General features: G+C 36.5%; 1 protein-coding gene across 4 annotated transcripts in view; it reads left to right on the forward strand.

The window, feature by feature from the left end:
* The window catches only part of LOC100266091 (uncharacterized), a 59,757-nt gene that overhangs the window by 5,439 nt on the left and 30,685 nt on the right, over positions 1 to 23,633 (forward strand). For 3 of the 4 annotated variants that reach the window (XR_788233.3, XM_010666149.3, XM_010666152.3), the window contains 5 exons: positions 16,691 to 16,862; positions 17,767 to 17,895; positions 18,002 to 18,592; positions 18,698 to 19,336; positions 21,717 to 21,785. Coding sequence is in view for 3 of the 4 variants with exons in the window: in XM_010666149.3 (XP_010664451.1) it covers positions 16,691 to 16,862; positions 17,767 to 17,895; positions 18,002 to 18,592; positions 18,698 to 19,336; positions 21,717 to 21,785 (1,600 nt within the window). In the remaining variant the exon portion in view is untranslated. The remainder of the gene's footprint in view (positions 1 to 16,690; positions 16,863 to 17,766; positions 17,896 to 18,001; positions 18,593 to 18,697; positions 19,337 to 21,716; positions 21,786 to 23,633) is intronic. The other variant, XM_010666151.3, reaches the window with a different exon arrangement.

Consider the following 23,633-nt stretch of genomic DNA (forward strand, 5'->3'; position numbering starts at 1 on the left):
TAAATGGCATTGGATACTGCTGCATTGGGGGTTCAGATAATGGGAATCACAGGGCTAGACAATGTTAGACTGCACCTTGTTTGAGTATCATGGAGTTAGCTGATGTCAACACCACTGGCCAATGATAGGATTGTTAATCGATGGATAAAATGGTCACTACATGTGCTGAGAGAAATTTGGTGGTCAAGTGCTGCAGTTTATGTTTTGTAAACTGTTTGAGAGACCATTTAGCATTGTTCATCTCCAGCTGTGTGCATACAGCTAATAATGTGCGAGGTGCTATTTGAAAATGTATTAATATTTTTATAACTGCTGGCACACATTTAACATATTTAATAATAATTTTTTCCTTAATTTTGTAATCACTTGTGGATCGTGCTCTGCTTCTTTTTGTTATGGTGTTCAGTTTCATGTTTCCGTTCTACTGGTTGTCTATGTATGAATTCATTTTATTGTTGATTTTTTTTTTTGGTGGCGTTCAGTTGATTATTTATTTGTCTACTATTGTCAGTATTATCTTTTTAGTTGACAGGCTCTGTGACTCTTCCCTTTTAGATCTTTGGCTCCCCTAAATTTTTGAAAAACATCATCTTTTGTTGAGTTCCTTCATCATTTAGGTTGATTAATGTTATGATCTTATATTTTCTGTCTAAAGAAAAGAAAAATATTATTATGACAAATGAGTTGAGGCGGAAAATAAGAATCCCCATCTCAAAATTATGATCTATAAATTCTTTTCTTTAACAGTAAAGCATATCATGTGTGGTGTCGGCCATGGTCACTAATAGAAAACTTGACCAATGCCTTTCTTTGTATATATCAAGCAATTTATATGTGCATAAAGAAAGTTGCTGAACTGACTGCAAATCTTTAACCAAATGTTTGTCATCCAAAGTCATTGCTCTGAGAGTAATGTTGAGCATGTCCAAATGATTATGAGAGTTATCAATTTACTTCTGCTGGGGCTTTTCTGTTCACCTGCAACAATCCTCTAAATGCCTTTAAATTGAGGACCAGGATTTTGAATATCATTGCCATGGGACCAGGATTTTGAATATCATTGCCATGGAATATGTAGCGGCTTAATGTAATGGGATTTGTTGGATATAGCTATACAAGGGGAAATGGAAATTCGTAGAACTGATAGTTCTTACAATTCAACTCCAAGAAACCTTGAACAAACAAGCGTGCGCATTGAAATCTAAACTATTATCACAATAGAGAAGTGAAAGTGGTAAAAAATTGTTAAAACTGCAAAAAAGAATTAGGGAAATGTGAATTTTTATCCAAATTAAGAAATGTTACAATGAAATTCTATTTACATAGAAGGAACAACATTCCAAAGCTTCCATGCAAAGTGCAACTGTAGGTCGCCATGTAATTAGTTGTTGGTTTTATCCATTCCATGATGGTACAAAATAGAAAAGGAATAAAAATCCTCTATTTAGGTTGGTTTTGAACCTTATAGAGATAGCATAGGTATTTGTACTCTTCTAGATTATTTACATGAACTTTTGAAAATATTATAAGAATAACTATTTTAGTGTGATCATGTTGTTGGTTTTAATTTAATTTATTTTTCTTTTGTGGACGAGGGCAAAGAGGGGGGGGGGGGGGGGATGTGGGCACTTGTTTGGAGTTAGGGAAGAGGTGTTTATGGTGTTGCTATTGCTCTTCTTTTCCCCTTCATTATTTTTCAACTTATTAGAATCCTCTATATGAAGTATGATGAATTAGAAGATCGTTTGAGAATGTAGAGCTCTTTGATCATAGACTAAAAGTTCTATGTCTATGTATGATTTGTTTTCTTGGTCCTAGTTGTTTATAGGAGAAAGATCGTTGTCCTTATTTGACTTGATTGATTGGATGAGTTTGGTTTGAGGGGGGGAGAATTTTTTGTTTTTCTGCCCTTTTTTTGGGTGCTTTTTGAAGGCCGTTGTTTATATTGTGTGTACTTTGGTGCACCATTTTTTTGGTGCTTTCCACTACTATTGCTTTTCATCTATAAAAAAAATAAAGTTGATGAATTAGAGTCTTAAGGATCTTTGTTTTTGATTGTTTGGATCTTCATTGGTTTTTCATGAAGATTAGTTAGAATTTTTGAGGTTTGGGGTCCCAAAGGAAGAGATAGGCGCTTAAGGAATTTTTGTGTAATGAAGCTCCTAAGGTGGTTATGCTTTAGGAGACCAGAAAAAAAAAGGAACTATGTGATAGAAAATTGCATAGTAGTTTGTGTGTGGTTGCTAAGAATAGGAAATGACCACAACTTATCACCAAAAAGAAAAATGAAAGAAAAAAGAATAGGAAATGTATGTAAATTTCATCTTGTGGGGCTTTGGGAGGTATTCACATTATGTGGGACATAGGCTTCTTAGTTTTTCTGGTTGGTTATAGGCTCTTGTACTGTCGATCAACCTTTCATTAAATAGTGAAGGGGTTTTTTAGTTGTTTTTTGTTTATAACCCTAATGCTTATAATTTAAGAAAGGAGTTATGGGTCGAGTTAGCATCCTCCTTGGATTATTATATTCAAGATGGTGTATTGATACTCTTGTTTTCTCTAAGACTTCTCAGGATCAGGTAACTTATTTATTTATTTTTTTTGATAACCGAGGAATCTTCCATGACCAAGCCCTTAAGACTCTCCATGGAGATCCAAACCTTGGGGTGCTGACCACCTCGCAATTGGGTAAATTCAGGGTATGACAGGATTCAAACCCGGAACTATGTGCTACTTATTGGGACCACACTTCCCAGTGTTCGCCTTAACCTATTAGGCTACTCTAGAGGGTAGGATTAGATAACTTATTTATGTTAGTTGCTCATGTGGTTTGAGGTGATTTTAGGGTTAAGGATTAATCTAGAGAAAAGTGAGTTAATTCTTATGAAGAAGGTGGAGAATTTAGATGACCTAATTGTTGAGCTTGGGTGCAAGGTGGGTAGTCTCCCATCCTCTTATTTGGGTCTCCTTTGGGTGCTTTGTTTAAGTCTATTGTATCTTGAGATGGAGTAGAAGAGTGGTTTTGCAAGAGGTTGTCAATGTCGAAACAACAATATATTCTCAAAGAAGGAAGAATTACTTTAATTCAAAGTGCTTTATTTAGCTTGCTCATATATTATTTGTCTTTGTTCTGTATACTAAGGGCTATTTGATTAAGACTAGAACAAATTCAGAGGAACTTTTTGTGGGGAGGTGGGGTGTTAGAGCATAAACCTTATCTTGTTAAGTGGCTGTTGTTTGTTGTGGCAAGAGGAAAGGGGGTTTGGATGTTAAAAGTCTTTTAATTCTTAAAAAGGCTCTTCTTTGCAAGTGGAGTTGGCATTTTGTGAGTAAGAGAGGGGCATTTTGGTATCATGTTATCGTTGAAAAGTATGGAGAAGAAAGAGGGGGGGTGGGTCACTCAGGAGGTGAGAGAGGGGTATGGGGTTGGGTTGTGGAAAACGATAAGGAAGAATTGAGATTTTGTAAGAAATAAGTGTTCCTTTTTTTGTGGGTAATGGGTGGAGGGTGCTTTTTGGGAAAGATAAGTGGTGTGAGGATAATTTGTTGATTGTGTCTTTCATTCTTTATTTACTTTAGCCATTTCTAAGGATGTGTGAGTGGAGTATGTTTGGCATTATTCAGGGAGGGGGGATGGAATCCTTGTTTCTTTAGACCTTTTAATGATTGGGAGGTTTCTTGGCTTGTTTGCATGGAAAGAGAGTGTGTTGGGATGTGGAAGATTCTTTGCTTTGGTCAATGACAAAGAATGACAAGTTTACAATTAAATCTCTTTACAACACTTTGGAACCAAACAATTGGGGGTCTTTTCCAATAAAAGGGATTTTGCTTTCCTAGGTCCAACCTAGAGTTAGCCTTTATGCTTGGGAGGCAGCATGGGGTAAGGGTTTCACTTTGGATCAAGTTCAAAGCCAAGGATGGTCTTTAGCAAATAGGTGTTACTTTTGTCTTTTGTATGAAGAATCCATAATCACTTACTTCTCCATTGTGAAACGACAAGGGTTTTATGGGAGTTGCTTTTTACACTTTTTGGGGTGTCTTGGGTTTTTTTTATCAGTTAGAGAGACTTTGTTGGGGTGACATGGTTCTTTTGTGGGCAAAAACGTAAGAAGGTTTGGAGTGCAAGCCTTTTATGTTTGTTTTGGATGTTTTGGAAGGCAAAGAATTCGACAACAAGGTGTTTTCTTCCCAAAGGCTGAAAATGGATTTTGTTTGCTTTCTTTGGTCAAAGTCTAAGCTGTTTATAGATGATTGTCCTTTGACTTTAGTAAGTTTTTTGAATAGTTGGGCACTTGTTAAGGCTCTATTTTTTTTGGGTATTTTTCTCCTATTTGAGCCTTGGTAGTGATGGTGGGTTTATTCCTTGTATACCTTGAGTCGCTTTTTTGGCGGCTCTTTTGAAATTCAATTTTATTCTTTATTTATCAAAAAATGTTATCAAAAGGGGCTCAAAAAAGCTAGGTGGTTCAAGACTGTTATTATTATTAACTTAGTATTTTCCTTTTTAATAAAAAATATCCATTTCATTGCATTGAAATAGTAAGTGCAAAGAAGGACGAGAAACCCTTCTAAGAAGGACAAAATATTCCGTACAAAATTTGATAGAAAATGTGGATTAGTGTATACTAGTTTAAAATGGAAAATCTATTTGGATACAATAAATGGTTAGGACAAGGTTAACAATAATTCTCAAAGGTATAAAATATTCTTCAAATGAAACCAAATGTCAAACTCCGTGCTTTGCTAATGAATTCCCCTCATGATTGTTTCAAGACTCTTAGTTTGGATTGTGAGTTGGTTGATCCTCCTCTTGGGAAAGCTGCCTTTACTTAGTTAAACTTGCAAGTGATCTCTGTTTGTAACAGGATTGGAAAGTGAGTTTCCCCCATAGCATTCAAGAATCCTTATCTTGATTTATCTCTTATCATTGTTCTATTGCTCTAGGCTCCAATCATTTTAAGTGGGGACTGGCTTCTTCTGGATTTGAAATATGAGCTTGTTGGATCCTAACTTTAAGTATGCTTTTAATTCTTGGTGGAGAGACTGTCATATTGAAGGTTGGAAACAACATAGTTCATGCAAAGGTTGCAAAGGATTGGAGAAAATTTGAAATTGTGGAACAAAGTGACTAGAACTGGAAGCTCCCCACAACTCTCACCATGCCAAGCCTTAAAAGCAACCTCTTAAGGTTTTTAGAAAGATATTTGGTTGGGTGAGCAACCTCTTGGTGTTAATTTCCAAATGGTTTTAGGCCTGTGAGAATCATAGATTCTTTTGTTTCTTCTATCTAAAGACCTTTTTTTCTTCATCTCCTTCATGGGAGTTTAATTTTCACCACAACCTTTTTGATCAGGAATTTGAGGAACCAGTATGTCTCATGTCCTTACTACAATATTTTTCTGCTACCTTTCCAAATATGAAAGTTTGGTCTTTGATTACCCAGGTGTTTTAAAGTCAGTTCCTTTTTCAGAGCTTTGTCTATGTATGTTAATTTGATTCCTTTCCTTCCAGCCAGTTTCATTTGAAACTCAAAAGCCTTTCTTAAAGTTAAGGCCTCTCATAGCTTGTGATTGATAAGAAAATCAATATCAATGATATGATTCAGAAGAAGGCCTTTTAAAGCCTTTTGTCCTAATTGTGGTTTTGCATTCTTAGTTATTGGTGAAACAGTTGACCATCTTTTTAACATTGCCCACTGGCTTTGAGATTCTGACATAAGCTATTCATATTTGTTGGGATGTGTACCCCTCAGAAGTGTGACAAGGAGGATGGTTATATCCTTCAGAGACTTTTGATGGTCTTTTGAGATGTTTGTTTCTGTGGTGTATCCTAGTCTTGTTGTGATTTGGACTATTTGGTGAAAAAGGCATGCTGGGATTTTTGAGGATGGATGGACATCTATGGATACTCTTTGCGACTTGGTTCATATTTACGCTTATGTCTGGACCTCCACCAAATATGCATTTGCAGTTACCTCTTTTGAGTTTCCTGAGGAGACTCATCCTACTTGGTTTCTGCCTCTAGTGTGCTCTGTAAAGTTGAATTTTGATTGTTGTTCCTTGGTTAGTCCATGATAGCTTGAGATTAGGAGAGTGTTTCGAGATCAATGTCGTATGGTACTTAAGAGCATTTTACTTGATGGAGAAAGTATAATTATTGAGACATGGATTCAAGCTTTTTGAGAGGGTTTATTGCAAGCTATAGATTTGGAATTTTCCACTGTCTGGAGGGAGGAGATCTCACTATGGCCATTTCATGGGTGTCCAATAGGGAAAGAGGTTCATGAATACAATGTATTGGGGGGGGGGGGGTGTTGGATTCATCAAATTATTGATGTTGTGAGGGACTTGAGATGTTTTTCCTCTTGGATGCTACATATGGCTAACCCAACATGCTGATTATTTTACCCAGCAAGGAGACACTTGGTATCTTTGTTGAGGACTTTTTACCCCTTGAAATGTGTAGTAGGGGGTGGGTGGGTGGGGGGGGTGGATTCATCAAATTATTGATGTTGTGAGGGACTTGAGATGTTTTTCCTCTTGGATGCTACATATCGCTAACCCAACATGCTGATTATTTTACCCAGCAAGGAGACACTTGGTGTCTTTGTTGAGGACTTTTTACCCCTTGAAATGTGTAGTGTGGTCTTGGGTTGTACTATGTTCAGTTCTAATATAAGATGTTCAATTTGTTTTGCTTGCATTTGTAGTATATGCATGCTTTGCCTTTTTGGCCAGGTTTTTTTTTGTTCTTTTTTTCTTTTTTGTTTTGTGTGGGGGTGGAAGGATTTCTCATCTTTAATTGTACTTATCAAGTTCAATGCCATGCATTATCTTGCTTCTGATTAAGGGGGAAAAAAGGAAAAGGAACACCTTATTTTGTAGTTTGTTTTTATTGAAAGAAATGAGAAAATAAGTCAATAATAATGCTTGGTGATGTTGCTTTTGTTGGTTAATGTTATTATTTTGAATTGAGTAGTTTTTGTTGTATGTGACTAAATTTGATATTCTAAAGAATGTGGTTTTGGACAAAAAGGTTTTTTCCCAGATTTTTATGTTAAATGAACTGCAACGCCTTCTTCCCCGGTTCTTTTCTCTTTACCTATCGAATATGTACTCATTAACTTGGGATTGATTTTATTAGGTGTAATGTCTTCTCTGAATTTGTTATTCAATAGAATATCAGTTGTTCATAAATTTATCTGGTGTGCTACTGGTTTATGTTGCATTATCAGGTGCTGCATATGTAAGATTGGTCAAAATCAAAATTTGGGATTTCTGGGCAAAGCATTGCATGATACAGTTTGAAAAAGTTGGGCAAATATAATAGTTTAGTTTTGAAAAATTTGTGCTTTGTAAATTGAATTGTGTACTCATGGATGAGGTTTAGTGGATGAATAAGAACTTAAAAACATTATAATGCTGATCTAGTAGATTGTAATAGTAATTTTTCAAATATTACGAATTATAAATAAAGTGTGAATGTGGTAGAAATATTTGTGACTTGTGAATATGCTTCTGTGAAGCTACTTCATCAAAGCTTGCTGGCGGACTACACTAAGATCCAGACACTGTTAATTGGAGATTCCAAGCTTGTGTTCATGTATGCATTTTGACATGGAAATTGGTGATGATATTGGGTATTTTTAATTATCATCACATTTTCCTTCATTTCCCACATTATTTTAAAGTTTGGCAAAGATTGTTTTCTTTAGCTGAGATTGCATGGGTAGGACAGAGAGGTTTTGCAAACTTGTCAGTGATTTCAGGTTGTTGGTTTGGAAGGGTTTTCATTGTGACTGAATAATTTGATTTGGAAAGGAATGCAAAAGTTTTTTGAACAGGAGAAAATTGATGAAATATTTATGCAACTGTATGCTTCCTCACAACTCTGTGGATATCTATCACCCAGGGAATTTGAAGCACACATTTCAGCATTCAGCATTCTGTTGTTGGATTGGAGATCTTTCCTCTTTTCTCAAAGAGGAGGATTGATGTTTCGAGTCAAGTGGATTATTTGAGTATCCAGGTCCCTGAAACTCGATATTGATGGTTGTGCTTTGGGTAATCCAGATTGAATGAGCAATGATTGCCTTATTAGAGATGAGAGGGATAATTTGAAGGGCCTTCTTGAAGCTAATTGGTGTGGGTTCTTCTCTGAGGTGGAGATCCTAGTGTTACTGTGGGGTCTAAGAGCCAATTGACTTGGGTGTCTCTAATATGCTGGTAGAATGTGATTCAGTGTCAATATCTTGGGCTAGATTTGGAGGAGAGGGCTAGCAGATCTTTCTAGAGTTTGGGGTGCTCCCATTGGAGATCCAGTGAGGCTGCTTGCCTTGTCAAAGTAGAGCTTTATCCCTTTTGAATGTATGCATAGGTACTACACACTCTCTTTGTAGATAAGGTGTTTACGCACCACTTGGAGAAGTCTAAAAATGTTTTGAGGTCTAAAGGGGTTCTTGTGGCATTTTTTTAAGGAGAAAGAAAATAATAAATTGTCTTGCATGAGGTGGAATTGGTAGGGCAACTTCACATGACAAAATGAAGTTCCTCTCTTCACCTTTATTAGCATGGATAATGCCTCAGGTGTCTTTGGGTATTATTGAATCTTCCATGGGATGGAATTGGTAGGGCAACTTCACATGACAAAGTGAAGTTCCTCGTTTCACCTTTATTAACATGGATAATGCCTTAGGTGTCTGTTGGGTATTATTGAAACAATCTAATTATTAGTAGGAGGCAATCTAATTATTAGTAGGAGGTTCCTCATGCAAAGCAACTACTACATGCAGGAAAGAACCTAAAACCTTCCTATTTCATCAATTCTTGGGTCTACTTATCCTTTTTCTTGGAACTTTAACTTCAGCCATAACCTTTTGATTTTGAGATGGAAGATCTAGAAAGACTTATGCCCTCTTTTACTTGTTTGCACTTATCTTGATTCGTTCCCGTGAGAGCTTGGTCTTTATATTCATTGGGTTTATTTACAGTAAAATGTTTTTGTTTGGTCTTGTCCAACCATTTTGATCTAATTCCTTTTTCCCTACTAATTTTGTTTGGAAATCTCAAGTCCTCTTTAAGGTAAAGTCCTTTGCTTGGTTAGTGGCACACAAGAAGGTAAACATCAATGACATGTTATAGTTGAGAAAACCCTACAAAGCCTTCAGTCTTGATGTTTGTAAGTTGTATATGAAACATGGAAAATCGGTAGATCATCTCTTTTTACATTGTCCTTCGAATTTAGGGTTGTGGTACAAATTATTAAGATTGACTAAGATGGATTGGGCTTCTTCGAGGAGTATTTGTGACATGATGACCATCTCATACAAGGAATTAGGAAGCTTTAAGAGAGGCCTAGTATTGTAGTAAACCGTTTGTCTTGCTTTGATTTGGGTTGTGTGGTGGGAAAGAAATGCTAGGATTTTTTAAGATAAGGCAAGGACTTCAGAGGTTCTTTAGGATACTATTCGTTTCCTTGCTTCTTTCTGGGCGTATTGCACCACAACTTTTAAGGGCATTCCCCTTATTGTGGTTCAACTTGATTGGTTATCGGTGTCTAGTTCCAAGGGTGTGGGTTAGTTAGGAGATGTTGTTTGTATTTACAATATGGTTTATGGTATACCATAGGTGTTTAGTTTACTTACCACTTTGGAGGTTCTATTTGTTTAGCTTTTGTTTGTAGGAGGATTCCTCATCCTTCTATTGTACATCTTAAATCCTAATTAACCAATTGCATTGTTGTTTCTCATCAAAAGAAAAAAAAAAAAAGGTAGGAAGTAACCTATTTTGTTACTTACTTATTCAAGGGTTGACGTACTTGTTCTTTCTGTGTGTTCATTATGGCTTTGTTCTATGTCAGAAATTGTATAATGTGTGTGAAGTTTCCCTTCTTAAAACAACTGATTTGGGAGGAGTGGCATTTTCCCCAGTTTTTCCTGACTTGATGTTTTCTTGTTCTTGCTGCCTAGGCATTATTTCTTTTACCAAGGAAGATAATAAATTGCATGTTCCTTTCTAAAAGCTGTGGTTGCTATAGCTTTCTTTCTTTTTGCAGCCTGACTTTTCTCATAAAGTGTTCTAGTTCTTAATTTTTGTCTTACTAGCATTTTGCTTTGTGTCTTTGTTTGCAAACTATTTTTGTGTTGGTTTCTTGGTTGTCCTACCAACATCTTACCATTCCTTTCCATTGGTTATCTCCAGTATATATTAAGGCGCCTTACATACAAGGATTCGTAATCAAGCTTTGGTTGTTTGTTGGTTTGTTTTTTTTTTTTTTTGTCGGTTCTAGAACAGCTTCCAGGATTGATGCTTCTTTTAACCACAATTGGTCTTCTGCTGGGATGATATAATATTTTAACATATATTCTGTCAAAGCTTGATAATGCGTAAACTACCCATTCACCATGGGACCAAACTAATTATCAGTCATTTACCAATTTATTTGAAGCACTTGCTCTTTGAACTTGCTAATTTTTATTTTTCAAATGCTGCCAATCTTGGTTAAGGCCTTAGCCTGAATTAGCTTTATAGGGATTGTTGGTTCTCTATCTAACAACTTAAGCTTTTTTGTCAATTGGTAACTTAACATGGTGTTAGAGCCTTCTTTTCACAGGAGGTTATGAGTTAGAGCCTCACCACTTGTTTACTTTCATTTATTGAGCTCATGTGCAAGTTCAAAGAAGATGTTAGGGCTTTAGCCTAAACCAGCTCCACATTCTCCTAACAGCTTAAACTTTTAGGTCAATTGGTACCTTAACAAGTTATTTGAAAGAAAGTTCAAAGATAAAAAGGTTAATGAAGTGTATGGGCTAGAAATTTTATTTTATTTTATTTTGCCTCCTTCAATTGATTCTTGCATTTAGATGTTCCTTAATATGTTACTTTCATCTTTTTTCCAGTTGAAACTATTTCAGAAATTTAATCTATTAGGTAAAAGAATGACATTGACCGTGAAGTTGGTTAAAGTCGAAGCTTAACACTCTGTCTCACTGGCAGCTTTCTTTGGGCTTGCACAAGCTTGATAAATGAGGGGAATAGACATTGTGAGATTGGAATCTATGACCTCCTATAAGTTAAGGCTTTGCGCTGTCATGTTAAGCTATCGATTTAATCTAAAAGCTTAAGTTGTTAGGTAATGGTGATGTATATCATATCAATCGGGTTGAAGCCCTAACAAAACTTGCCTGTTTTAAAAATGAAATAAAATTATGACAGAAACATGATTTTTTGGATTCACAATTTATAAAAATCTCGTGTTTTAGCTAAAAAAAATCCGTTGGAGTTTCGAATTTGCAAATCATGGGATTACTTTGGAGTTTGCAAATCATGGGATTACTTGGAGTCTGCATTCTGTACAGCTAAAATTATTATTTTTTGTCTGGGGGAATTAGTGGCATCTAGAGCCAGTAAGATGATTAAACAATGTCTATAATGCAACTATCTGATCTTTTTTGAGGTAAATATAAAGTTACTTTGCCATTTATATGCTTGTCAATGACAGCAAGGTATCCTCCTGATGTCCAATGTTGACATCACTCTTCCTACTTCACCTAAATTAAGAAGCTTAATTGGGTTCATTAGTGTCTTTTCAAATTTGGGACAACCTAGATTTCCTTCCTGTTCTTTTGTTCTTTTCTTTTCTTCTTCATCCTTCTTGTTTGAGTTCCATCATTGGTGCATTCTTTTGATTTTTCTTTTTAACTTCCTCAAATGAACTCATTTTTATATCCTTTGTTTTATTATTCCCAAATCTTATCTGCTTTTTCCTTTTTGAGTGTTATCTTTAGTCTTTTCACTCCATTTAGATTTTTTAAAATCAGAGTCTATTATGGGGAAAGCTTCAATTGTGCGCACCTTGCCATTATGGCTGTATTTTTGTGTAATGTTTCTTGGATGGTTTTTGCCTCCTTTTACATGGAATCAAAACTAGAACCTCTCCTTTCCACCTCCAACCTCTTGCCACCTCATCTTGGCTCTTGGGTTAGTATACAAATAACTGAAGCACTTATGTAAATTTTTGCACCTTTTGTTTGTGAGTCTTGTCCTGTGAAATTTTTTTGTCTTTCTCCATCTATATTTTTGCAAATTGATTGCAGAATGCATCTACTCCGTATGTTCAAGTTATTTTATTTAATATTTATTTTTATTTTAATAAGGCATGCATTCAATTTTTTTTTTTAGACTCTGAATCTTGTGATGAAAATTACTCTAGATCATACTAGTTCCTTTTAGCTTTCTAGAGCTTCAAATGGAATACCATTTGATTCTAGATTCTTTTATCTCCCACCTGGCTTGAGTTCTTCCATTTCCACTTTCTTTGTTCAATGAAAATGCTTCACTTTTTTTTTTTTTTTGGATAAGTAAAAGAGAAAAACTGTATTGAAAAAGCTGCCAAAACAGGGGCTCAAAGTATACAAAGAAGAAACATCCCTTGCTCCCCAGCTGGAACAAATCTGTTGCCAATAACAGAGATGCAGAAAGAACCCCACCCTCAACAAGATCCCACCCAATCAATGAAATCAACTAAAGTCAAAAGACCATTTTTTATGAACAATTTCGTCTCTGACCAAAGAAAATAAACAAAAGAACTCTTAAGGCTTTGAATTGACAACACATCATCCTCAAATGCAATTTTGTTCCTTGCCTTTCAAACTGTCTAAAAAAATACATAATGGGCCTGCTCTCCAAACTTCCTTTCTCTTTCTTCCTACAAAAGACTTGTCCCAGCCCAAAAATGTCGCCTTAATTATGGCTGGCAGCACCCACTGCATCCCAAAAAGAGAGAAAAACGTCGCCCAAAGGCTCCTTGCCTTGGCACAATGGAGAAGGATGCGATCTATTGATTTTTCGTACATTTGGCAAAGGTAGCATCTATTTGCTAGAGCCCATCCTCTCTTCTAAAGTTGGTCCAAAATAAGAGTTTTTCCCCACGTTGCTTCCCACCCAAAAAAGCTCACTTTAGGCTGCATGCAGGCTTTCCAAATGACAGTCAAAAGGGAAAGAGATTGGAGGGCCTGAAGCTAATGCTTTGTAGAGAGACTTAATGATAAACTTCACACATTTAGTCTCTCTCCAAAGCGGCCCTATCTTCCACATCCTACTGAATTCTCTTCCCATTAAGGCCCAATAAAAACCTGTGCACCTCATCCACCTACCAATCATTGAAAGGTTTAGAGAAGTGTGGGCTCCAACTCCCCCCTCCCTCAGTGGAACTCTACACATCTTTGACCCAATAGTTCTTGGAGACAGTTAAAGCAAATAAAGTGGGAAAAGGAACACAAATAGGTGAATCACCACACCATCTATCTTTCCAAAATTCCACTCTTCGTTCTTTACCCACCACAAAATAGTGCCTACTATTTACAACATGCCACTCCCCCCTATTGCTTTCCACAACCCCACACCATACCCACCCCTCACTTCCTTGGAACACCAACCCTCTTGCTCCTCCCCAAACTTTCCCCTTATCACTTGATTCCAAAAAGCCCCTATCTCATTAGCAAACCTCTAGCTCCATTTGCTTAAAAACGCTTTATTAAGAGTAGAAAGTCACTTTACCCCCGACTCTCCTTTGCTTTTGTTTGGGCAAACCAAGCCCCCCACCGTACAAGATGAGGTTTTCGCTCAAGAGCCCTACCTTCCCATAAAAAATTCCTCTGAATCTGCTCTATTCTCAATCCGACCTTTCTAGGCAAAGAAAACATAGACATGAAATAAATGGACATGCTGCCCAAAGTGCTCTGAATTAAGGTGATCCTCCTTTCTTTGGAGATGTATTGGCTCTTTCAATTTCTTTTGAAATCTCTCCTCCACTTCATCCCAAACAACCACGAATCTATGAGAAGCACCCAACGGCAATCCCAAGTAGAGGATGGGAGACTCCCAACCTTGCACCCAATTTCTATAGCCAAAGCCTCCGTGTTTTCCACACTACCCACCGGGATTAACTCATTTTTATCCAAATTAATTCTTAACCCCGAAATGGCCTCAAACCACATTAGAATCCAACTTAAATATGTCACTTGATCTTGAGAAGCCCCACAGAAAACCAAAGTATCATCAATGAACAATAAGTGAGACACCTGAGCCCTTTCACCACCTTTACCCCTCGCCTTGCAAGCTAACAAAAAACCCCCACTAATAGCTTTCCTTAGAAGGCAACGAAGAGCCTCCATAGCAATCACAAATAAGCACGGAGAGAGAGGGTCCCCCTGCCTTAAATCCCTAGAACTTTGGAAAAAACTTGAAGAAGTCCCATTAACTAAAACAAAAAAGCTAGTTGTGGAAATACACCATTGCATCCATCAAAGCCATTTCTCCCCGAATCCCATCATACCCAAAACTGAAAGCAAAAAGGACTAGTTCACATGATCATACACCTTTTCTATATCAAACTTGCACATCATCGCTCCCTCATTGCTCTTCAGAATCAAATCTATGACTTCATCTTAAGAACTTTCTTCCTGATTCCACCATTAAGTTCTTGGATATATTTGGTTTCTTTTTATTTTCTTCTGTTTTTGTTTAAAATCATAACCAGAAAACTATTGTTGTGGATGGACTTGATTCTAGGGTAGTTTTACCGTCTTATGGCTGTGTTATCTAGACTCTTTAGTTTCATCCAATGTGCCCATGTCAACATGACATAACAAGGGTGTGATAGTGAGATTCTTGGTGGATGCTCCTTTTTTGCTTTGGATATTGACTATTTTAATATATATATATATATATATATATTTTTTTTTTTTTTTTTTCTGTTTTAGAAATGGGGATCCCTTTTATTATGTTATATCCAAGTAACATTTTAGATCATTTTTTAGTGAAGTCCTTATATCTTAAAAATTGTATGTGAAGGATTAGAAACCTAGACACACACCCACACTTAACACCCATACTCAAACCCATGTAATGTAGTTGAGTGGTGACCAGTTTAATCATCAATAGGAAATATATATGTTTTTTTAAATAGCTAAATAGAGTATTATATAAAAAGAGTGCCAAAACAAGCGCACAAAAGTACATAGGATGTAAATAACAACAACTAAAAGATGCAAGCAAAGGAAGAGAGACAACAAAATATTATTCTTTCCCTCAATGAGAACCCAACCAATCAATGAAGCTAATTAAGGACATTGAGCCTTCATCTATATATAAATTGGTCCAATACAACAAATTACAAAGAAAAATGCTTTTCAATATTTGGTCAGAAAACTCCTTTTCAAACAACCTTCCATCCCTTTCCTTCCAAGTTGTCTAAAAAAAATCACAAAGGGGCTGTTCTCCACGCTTTTTTTTTTTTCATTTCTTCTTAATAAAGGAGCCACAACATCGTAAAAGGGTCCTGTTAACAGAGGAAGATGACACCTAAGACACTGCAAATAGAGAGAACAATAGCAACCACAAAACCCACGTCTTGCCATAATGCAAAAGGATGTGGTCAATCAATTCCTCTTGGATATGTCAAAGGAGTCATCTATTAGCCAAAGTCTAACTTCTTCTAAAGCTGATCCAAGATCAAAAATTTTCCACAAGTTAAGCCTCCCAAGCAAAGAAACTTGCCTCGGGCAAAACCAAATTCCAAACAACACCCACTAGAAAAGGCATTGATCTTCCTAACTCTAGGACTTTCGCTCTTTGCCTCTAACCAAATCACTTTATCTTCTCCTCCCCTATCTGTTGCTTTTCCTTGGAGGCTCAAAATTACTGCTCCTCATTCTCGATCTCCCAATTGTTTAGATGCCTAGACAAGTAAGGATTCCAAAACCCCCCTTAATTGGACTGATTCCAAAAATCAACCAACCATGCCTTTTTTGAAGCTGTTATGGCATATAAGGAGGGGAAAGATACAAACAAAGGCTCATCTCCGCAACATTTATTTTTCCAAAATTTTACCCTCCTCCCATTACCTATTGAAAAGGAGACTCTATTGTTAACAATCTCCCAATTCTTCTTGGGCTTTGCATAATCCAACCTTGTACCTATCTCTCACTTCTTGAGAATGCCACCCCTTGTCATCTTCCTTATATTTCCCACTTATGATTTGCTTCCAAGAAAGTCTCCATTTCCATTTTGGTAAATTTTTGGAAGTCGATTTGTTCGATATAAAAGTGCCTGGTGACATTTTATTAGTAGGTTCTCTATATAGGTTTTTCCTTATTGCTCTCCATATACATTTTTTTCTGGGAAATTTTGTGTTATATTTTCAATTTTTGGGGATGGTTTGTTTCTTCAAATGCTATGGGCTTGTTTCCTGAAATAGGCCGGGGTTAGGAATCCGCTCCTATAAGGTGCTGAAATAACCAGAAAACTTGGTGATGATTCCTAAGAAAAAAATTACAGTGTCCTAAAAAACAAAACTTGAAAGAACACAAGGACAAGGAAATTTTGGGATAGCTGAATGGTAAAGCATATTAGATGCCAATCCATCTTCTGAGTCACTGACATTTTTGTGGGTCTTATTACATTTTACATGTATATTTTTAGCTGTTGGAGATGTTTAGTGAAATTTGGTTCCTAGTGTTATAAGATTGACTTTTAAAGGTTTTTATTTTTTTTATTTAATTTAAATTTGGTCTATTTTCATTTTTTTTTAATATGTCTTGTGTTGTCATTTAGCTCTTTCTAGTCTACTTCTTGTAATGTTAGTTTCACTTTTATTCCTTTTTTAACCTGCAATTCAATTAATTTGACAGTCTTGCGGCCATAGCAAGGAAGAGGCCTCACCACTACAACACGGTTCTTTCTGCATTGCTTGATTTTGATTCAAGCATTGAGATGGTGAAAGGTCATTCTGCTAGCGTCCAGTATTCCCTGAGGACTGCCTTTTTAGGATTCCTAAGGTGTACTTGTCCAACTATAATGGAGGTAAAAATTGTTGCTCTTTAATATATTTATCTATCTATCTATCTATCTATCTATATATAAAAAAAAACTTTATGCTGCTTCTGTTTTCTTGCTTCGTCTTGGCTGGCTGAACTTCAAATTAGATAGTTCGCCGTCAATCTGCAATTTGTAGGAAGGTTTCCTCAATCATTGCTGGAATGATTCTTAATTTTGATAAATCAGTGAAAAATCCATTGGAAGGAAAATTTAATAAACATTTGTTGCTTAGGCATGGTCTTCAAATGCGAAGTTTCTTGTTTATTTATTTCTGGGTCACTAGAACTCATAATTTAACAGGTGACATTTTGTGTTTCTTAAATATTCTGAATTAGCAGTTGCAGTAGTATGGGTTGGACATTGCAATTTCTGTCCATATTGCAACATCATAGTTAAATTTTGTTATTATTATTGTCCTGGAAAGTGGAGCTAGTGGGTTTCCATGTTATTAAATAAAAGAAAATTGTTATTAAATTATCTCAATGGTGTTTCTACCTTCTGTTTGGTTGATTATTTATATCACCATCTTAATTCCTTAATAAGGGTGCAGTTTTTTCTCATGCCATTATTTGCTTGCGGAAGCTGGTCAAAAAAGCAGTTTTTCCTTGATGATCCTTCCTTTTAGTTGGGTGGATCATTTTCTTTACTTGCATAAATAGTTTGATAGATGTGAAAGAAGCCAGAAGAGGCAAAAAAAAGAAAGCTGTACAACTACAGACATTTTGATGACAGGTTATCACTTTTAAGGAGCAAAATGTCTTTGAGCTGAGAAGCTCCAACAAATATTTATGATTTTGTTTTTTTATAGGCAAACATTTATGATTTTTTTTCTCCAGGCTTATTTCATATCTGGTCATCATATGCCTAACAAGTCTTATTTCATTTTCAGTCAAGAGATAGATTACTTAGAGCACTACGTTCAATGAATGCTGGGGATGCAGCCGATCAAGTTATTCGGCAAGTTGATAAAATGATGAAGAATAATGAGCGTGCTTCACGTGATGCTCGGTTGGGCAGGGTAAGTACCCTTTGGAAGTGCAGCTTATCAATAATTATAATAATGCTATTTCCATTATTTTAATGAACTTTAGTTGCCTCACATAATTCCAATTTCTGACAATAAGGATGATCCACCATCAAGTCAGCTGTCTGTTCCTGGAGATCTGTTTAGGAAGAGGTCTATGCATCAGGATAATGAAGAGCCAACTAATGGTCATGGGATGACTTCCAAACGAATTCGTTATGGTCACAACATGCACTCAGCTTCACATGTTCAAATGAGTGATTCTGGGCAGGACTGTGCTTCTGCTAATGGTGTCTCTCCGAAGGTGCCTCTGTTGGATAATGATTTGACTCCTGTTGAACAAATGATTGCCATGATTTGTGCTCTAGTTGCAGAAGGAGAAAGAGGTGCTGAATCACTTGAAATCCTTATATCCCAAATCCACCCTGATCTGTTGGCCGATATTATCGTAACAAATATGAAGCAGTTCTCTAAGGTCCTGTCATCACCTATAGGATTTGGGAACTTGCCAGTGTCTGGACAAACTGGTTCTTCAAGCAGTCCAGCTACTGCTGCTCCAACAATTACAATGCAGTCTTCAGTTCTCCCAGCACAAGTGCCTTTTTCTACAGCAGCTGCAACAAGCATGGCACATTCTGAAATGTCTACTGTCATTAATCTCCCTCCAGATTCTAAGCGCGATCCACGGAGGGTAAACTTACAGTCTGTAATTACCATTATTGTGTGTGTTAATTTAATTAATTTCTGTATGTTATAAACTTAGGATCTTTGTGTGCTTGGTCCAAAATGTCACTAGAAAAATTTTCAGGATCCTCGTCGGCTGGATCCACGGCGTGTTGGAGTGCCGGTTGGACTACAATCTGTACATATGGTGGAGGATACTGGAGCTATTCAAGCTGAGTTTGATGGTTCTATTTCTTTGAGCAAGCCGCCTTCACTTCCTGTTGTCACAAGTGTAGAAAATACTTCCACATCTTTGGTGTCCAAAACTGAAGGTGATGATAAAATTTTAAAAAATGCATTGATTTCTGAAACTGATCAACCAATTTCCAGAGAGGAGCTTCTGGATGGAGCCAAGGAAGTTGATCATATTCCAGAGATTGGTGCTACTTCAGATGCTGCCCTTTCTCCTGCTCGCACAATTGATGAAGACTCGGCTGCACCAGAGTCATTGGATATTGCAGTGGCAGATGGAGCTGATACATCGCCTTTGATAGAAACTGATCAACATTCTCCAGCACGGTCAAATACTTATGTGTCTGAAGAGACCAGCATTGATTTACCTTTGCCTCCACCATATGTTGAGCTGACTGAAGATCAGAAAATTAGATTGAAAAAGTTGGCACTTGAACGGATTATCGATTCGTACGTGTATTCACGGGAAACAGATTGTAGCCATACACGCATGGCATTACTTGCTCGATTGGTTGCTCAGGTAGGAAGAAACCATCTTTAATTGACTGACCATTTTTTAAGTTAAACTTATCCTTCTCTTTGGGGTTGTTGCCATTCATTTCCATATAAATTCAGTAATAAAAGTTTACTACTACTACTAGAACCCATTGATGATGCAAAGCTGTTGCATATTTTTCGTTCAAATGAAGAATGAAGATTTAAATATTTTGTTTTTTGTGATGAGATTTAATTAGACAGAATATGTACATTCAGAAACATGCTATTTGTATTGTAGTCTAAGTCTGCAGCAGTTGTTGATGCAGACATGGGGCAGTTAATCTGTCTCAATTGTTTCTGGTTCTCTATCGTCAAAGGGAGCTTTTGAGGATGATCTCTATCAATGTGTATTTTTATTTTATTTTATCAGAAACGGAATTGTATTAAAAATGAATGAAAGTACATAAGAAAGATGGAATGGAAAGTGAAGGCAAGGTTATCTGGAGAGTAAGATGATGGTTCTAATTTGGGCTTTGTAGAAATTGGTAATAAGAGATTGGAGTCTCTTTGGATCAATACCTACAAAAGAAGGGAGGGTTGGGGGGTGGGGGTCTGTTGTTGGTGGTTCTGTTGAGTGATATTTCTGGAGCAGTATCGATGTAGGACAACCTTGAGGCAGCTACCTTTGCTCAACTAATGATGGGGATAGAGCTTCTCCTCTTAGAATTTAAGGTGGGGAATTTGAATAACAGTGTATGGGGGCAGCAAAGAAAGTAAAGTGCAAGAAAAAGAAACAGAAGAAAGAAATAGAAAAACCTTATCTCACTAAAGATTTCTAAGAATCTTAGCTGGGGGAAAAAAATAAGGTAATTTCACCATTAGAAGTAACCTTAGATTACAATAAGGCTTCTGGAAATTTCATGTAGAAAAGAAAATAAGGAAGTTCCCTTTAGGAACTGCAAAGTGTGCAAAAGTTAATATTTCCATTTTATAACAATCAACCATATTTATAAGCATTGGAAGATAAATATAACCTATGTGATAGTCTAATGGACTGATTTTTTTTCCCTAGATCTCATAATTCAAAACTTTTCTAATAATGAAGCTAAAACATAAATAACACTTCTAAAGGAATTAGATTACAAATTAAAATAAAATAAAAACTTTTAGAAAATAGAAATTTTTAGGAGTAAAAAAATTTCTTATAATGAGAAATTTCCATCAGTCCCCGATTGATTTTTTGCACTTTTCTCTATTCTATTTTTCATGTATAAACCACCCAGTCAAATAATAAATGCAGCTAACTTTTCTGAAATTCAGCATTCCATTGCTTCAGCTGGATCTCAATAGGAAGTCATGGAAAATGGAAAATTCTATGAAATTGAAAGTCTAAAAATATGGATTTCTCATAGTAAGTAAATTCCAGTAAAAAAGACTTCTAAAAATCTCAATAGGACTGGGTTTCCCCAAGGAGCATATATGACATGATGTCCATCAAATTTAAAGGCTTCGGTAATTCTAAGAGAGGGATAGTTTTGTGGCAAGCTGCGAGCATAGCTCTAATTCGGGTTGTGTGGTGGGAAAGAAACGCAAGGATTTTTGAGGATAAAGCAAGGAATTCAGAGTACCTTTGGGACTCTATAGTTTTCCTTGCTTCCCTTTGGGCCTTTTGTTCCAAGGCATTTAAGGGGATTCCCCTTAATGTGATTCAACTGGATTGGATAGCGGTGTGTACTCCATAGGGATTGGTCCTTAGTGGGTGTTCGTTTGTTTTTTGTGTTTTTTCATGTAATTTAGTTGTCTTTGGTTGGAGGATTTCTCATCCTTCTTCTTGTACTCCTTTTCTATATTAATATATATTTGTATCGTTTCCAATCAAAAAAAAAAAATCTCAATAGGACTCAAGTAAAGACTTGCTACTAACATGAATCCAAGCAACCCCACTTGATGTGGCACGGGTGCTGTTGATGTTTCAAGTGTTATTCTCTATTCAATGGACTCCACATCAAACTTTGTATTTTTTAAAATTTTTTTTTTTTCTCTGTTGAATTATAATGTCTTAAATTCTTTTGCCTCCTCTTCTCTTAGTTACCTTACACATACTTCGGCTGCAGCCTTTTTCTCTTTTGCAACAAAACTTTACTTAACAGATTACCTTGTCTGGATTATATTTTGACTACTGAATGAGGAGCTGTCCCTCTATAAGTAGCTAGATGAACGAGTTGGGTCTGTACGGCCTTCTATCACTTAACTGCAACTGAAGTATTTTGCAGAACATGGCATTAAGCTAGTAGTATAGATTATATTAATTTCCCCAGTGGTTAATCAAGGCTTGGATGGTAGGATTATCATTTAGTTCTTCTTTATATGCTCTCTAAAAAGCATTGCACTGGCATACTGATATCCTTAATGCTTTCTTGAAGATTGATGGTGATGAGGATGTGGTTGTGATGCTGCAAAAACATGTTCTTTTGGATTACCAGGGCCAAAAGGTAATAACATCTTTTTTCCCCTTCCTTTCTATCTCTTCTGTTTGTTACTGGAATTTTCAATAATTGCTATGCAGTTTTTCGGTGGATAAAAGTTCTGTTAAACATGATATAGTAGGCACCAAAATTATGGTGTTCCCAAATCACTACTAAATTAATTGTCAATCTCCAAACTCTGACAAGTCACTACCGAACTAAACAAATTTAAATTAGGCAGATGGTGGGTACCACATTTTGGACGCATGGGGATACAATTCATCAAAATTATAAGAGTTCTATGTGGCACATGTCTGCATCTAGAAGAAGACACCACCAAAAAATCAAGTCTTGCAAATTAAATGGAGGGCTATTTGGTAAAAGTGTTTTTATGTTGTATCATTCTGTCAGTAGCACTGCTATCAGAAACATTTCTATGTAGAATTAGTTAGCATTTGGATATAAACCAAAAAAATAATTTTAGTAATGTTTTTTATAAGATGTTACATAACAAAAAAGTGATTTTTTTAAGAAGCACATATCAAGTGCTAGTTCAAGAATCACTTGTAGTGATTTTTTAGATTTTTAAAAGTTTGCATCAAACATCTAATTTTTGCACCGAAAGTGTTTCTTAGTATTAGGAAGCATTTTTAATCTTTCTAGAATCACCCTAAATGGACTCTGCAGAATGTAGAGTAAATTCACAGGTTGAGGCAAGGGAGGGAGGAAAGGACTGCTGTTATCAGCTTCCTTCCCCATTCAGTAGTCAGCTTAATGCAATCCAAAAGGCAAATTAAAATTGTTAATGGAGAACCCCTGTTGCTTTGAAAGAGGAGGTTCAGAAGCCTTAAAAGGACATATGTGTGCTTGTTGAAGTGATATTAGGAGATTCACAGCCAACAAAGAATTTTCATAAATCTGGGTTGTTGGGCTGTGCACCATATTCCTGTGCTAGTGCGGCACAAAAAGGGCTGTGTTAGCCATTTGATTAACCTTCCTGCTCCCTTCACTGTTATATGTCTCATGTTTTTTGAGAATAGCAAGCTGAGTTGGTTCAACTCTTGAGTGCCAGAGTTGTCATCGGTGAGCTGGTTCAGACCTGAGCATGCTTTAGTTTGCATGCTGAACGAAATCCTCTATCTTTTCATTATCCTGGGAATTTGATTACCAGCCGCAACTTCAACCTTCAGGTGTGGCCCTAAAATGATCAATGAGCTTTGGGTTCCTCTGGTTTTGAGGAGCTTAACCCAACTATCTTTAAGCTTAGGGAATATATGTGAATTCCTGAGGTGAAGAGTCTATCTACCCCTTTTGGATGTTCAGATGGTAGGTGAAAACCGTGAAATTATTCACAATGGTGACCGACCAATGTGGATGAATCGTGTCTCCCCTAGGAGCATGGACCTCATGCATGCTGCGCAATATGGAAAAGATAATCAGATTCCTCAAAAAGGGACTGCTCTCATTGAAGAAAAGGGATTATGGCCTCCACTACCTTGAAACCTACAATCAGAACCGGTTTTCTTGTAGTCACACTCCAATTGGTTCCTGGGATTGGTTTCTTGTACACCATTCTAAACAAAGAACTCAATGTCACTGTAATGGTGTATGATTTTGAATTCCTATTGTTTTCACCACTTCACCTGAAACTCCTTTACTTTTGCAAGCTGCAAAACATGTCTTTAGGGAATGACTAAGCCAACGAGGATCTGAAAATGAACTTGAAGCTAAACTATCCCATGTTGCACATCCCTCTAGGATAATGCTAACTTGGATTTTGCCTCTTCCAAAAATCACTGCTTCTGCAGACCTGCCAAAGCTGTTGATGGATATGTTGAATATCCAATTTCTGCTGTATATACTAAATTTTTTGTG

This window comes from Vitis vinifera, chromosome 18 (assembly GCF_030704535.1).
Source record: "Vitis vinifera cultivar Pinot Noir 40024 chromosome 18, ASM3070453v1".
Lineage (NCBI taxonomy): Eukaryota > Viridiplantae > Streptophyta > Magnoliopsida > Vitales > Vitaceae > Vitis > Vitis vinifera.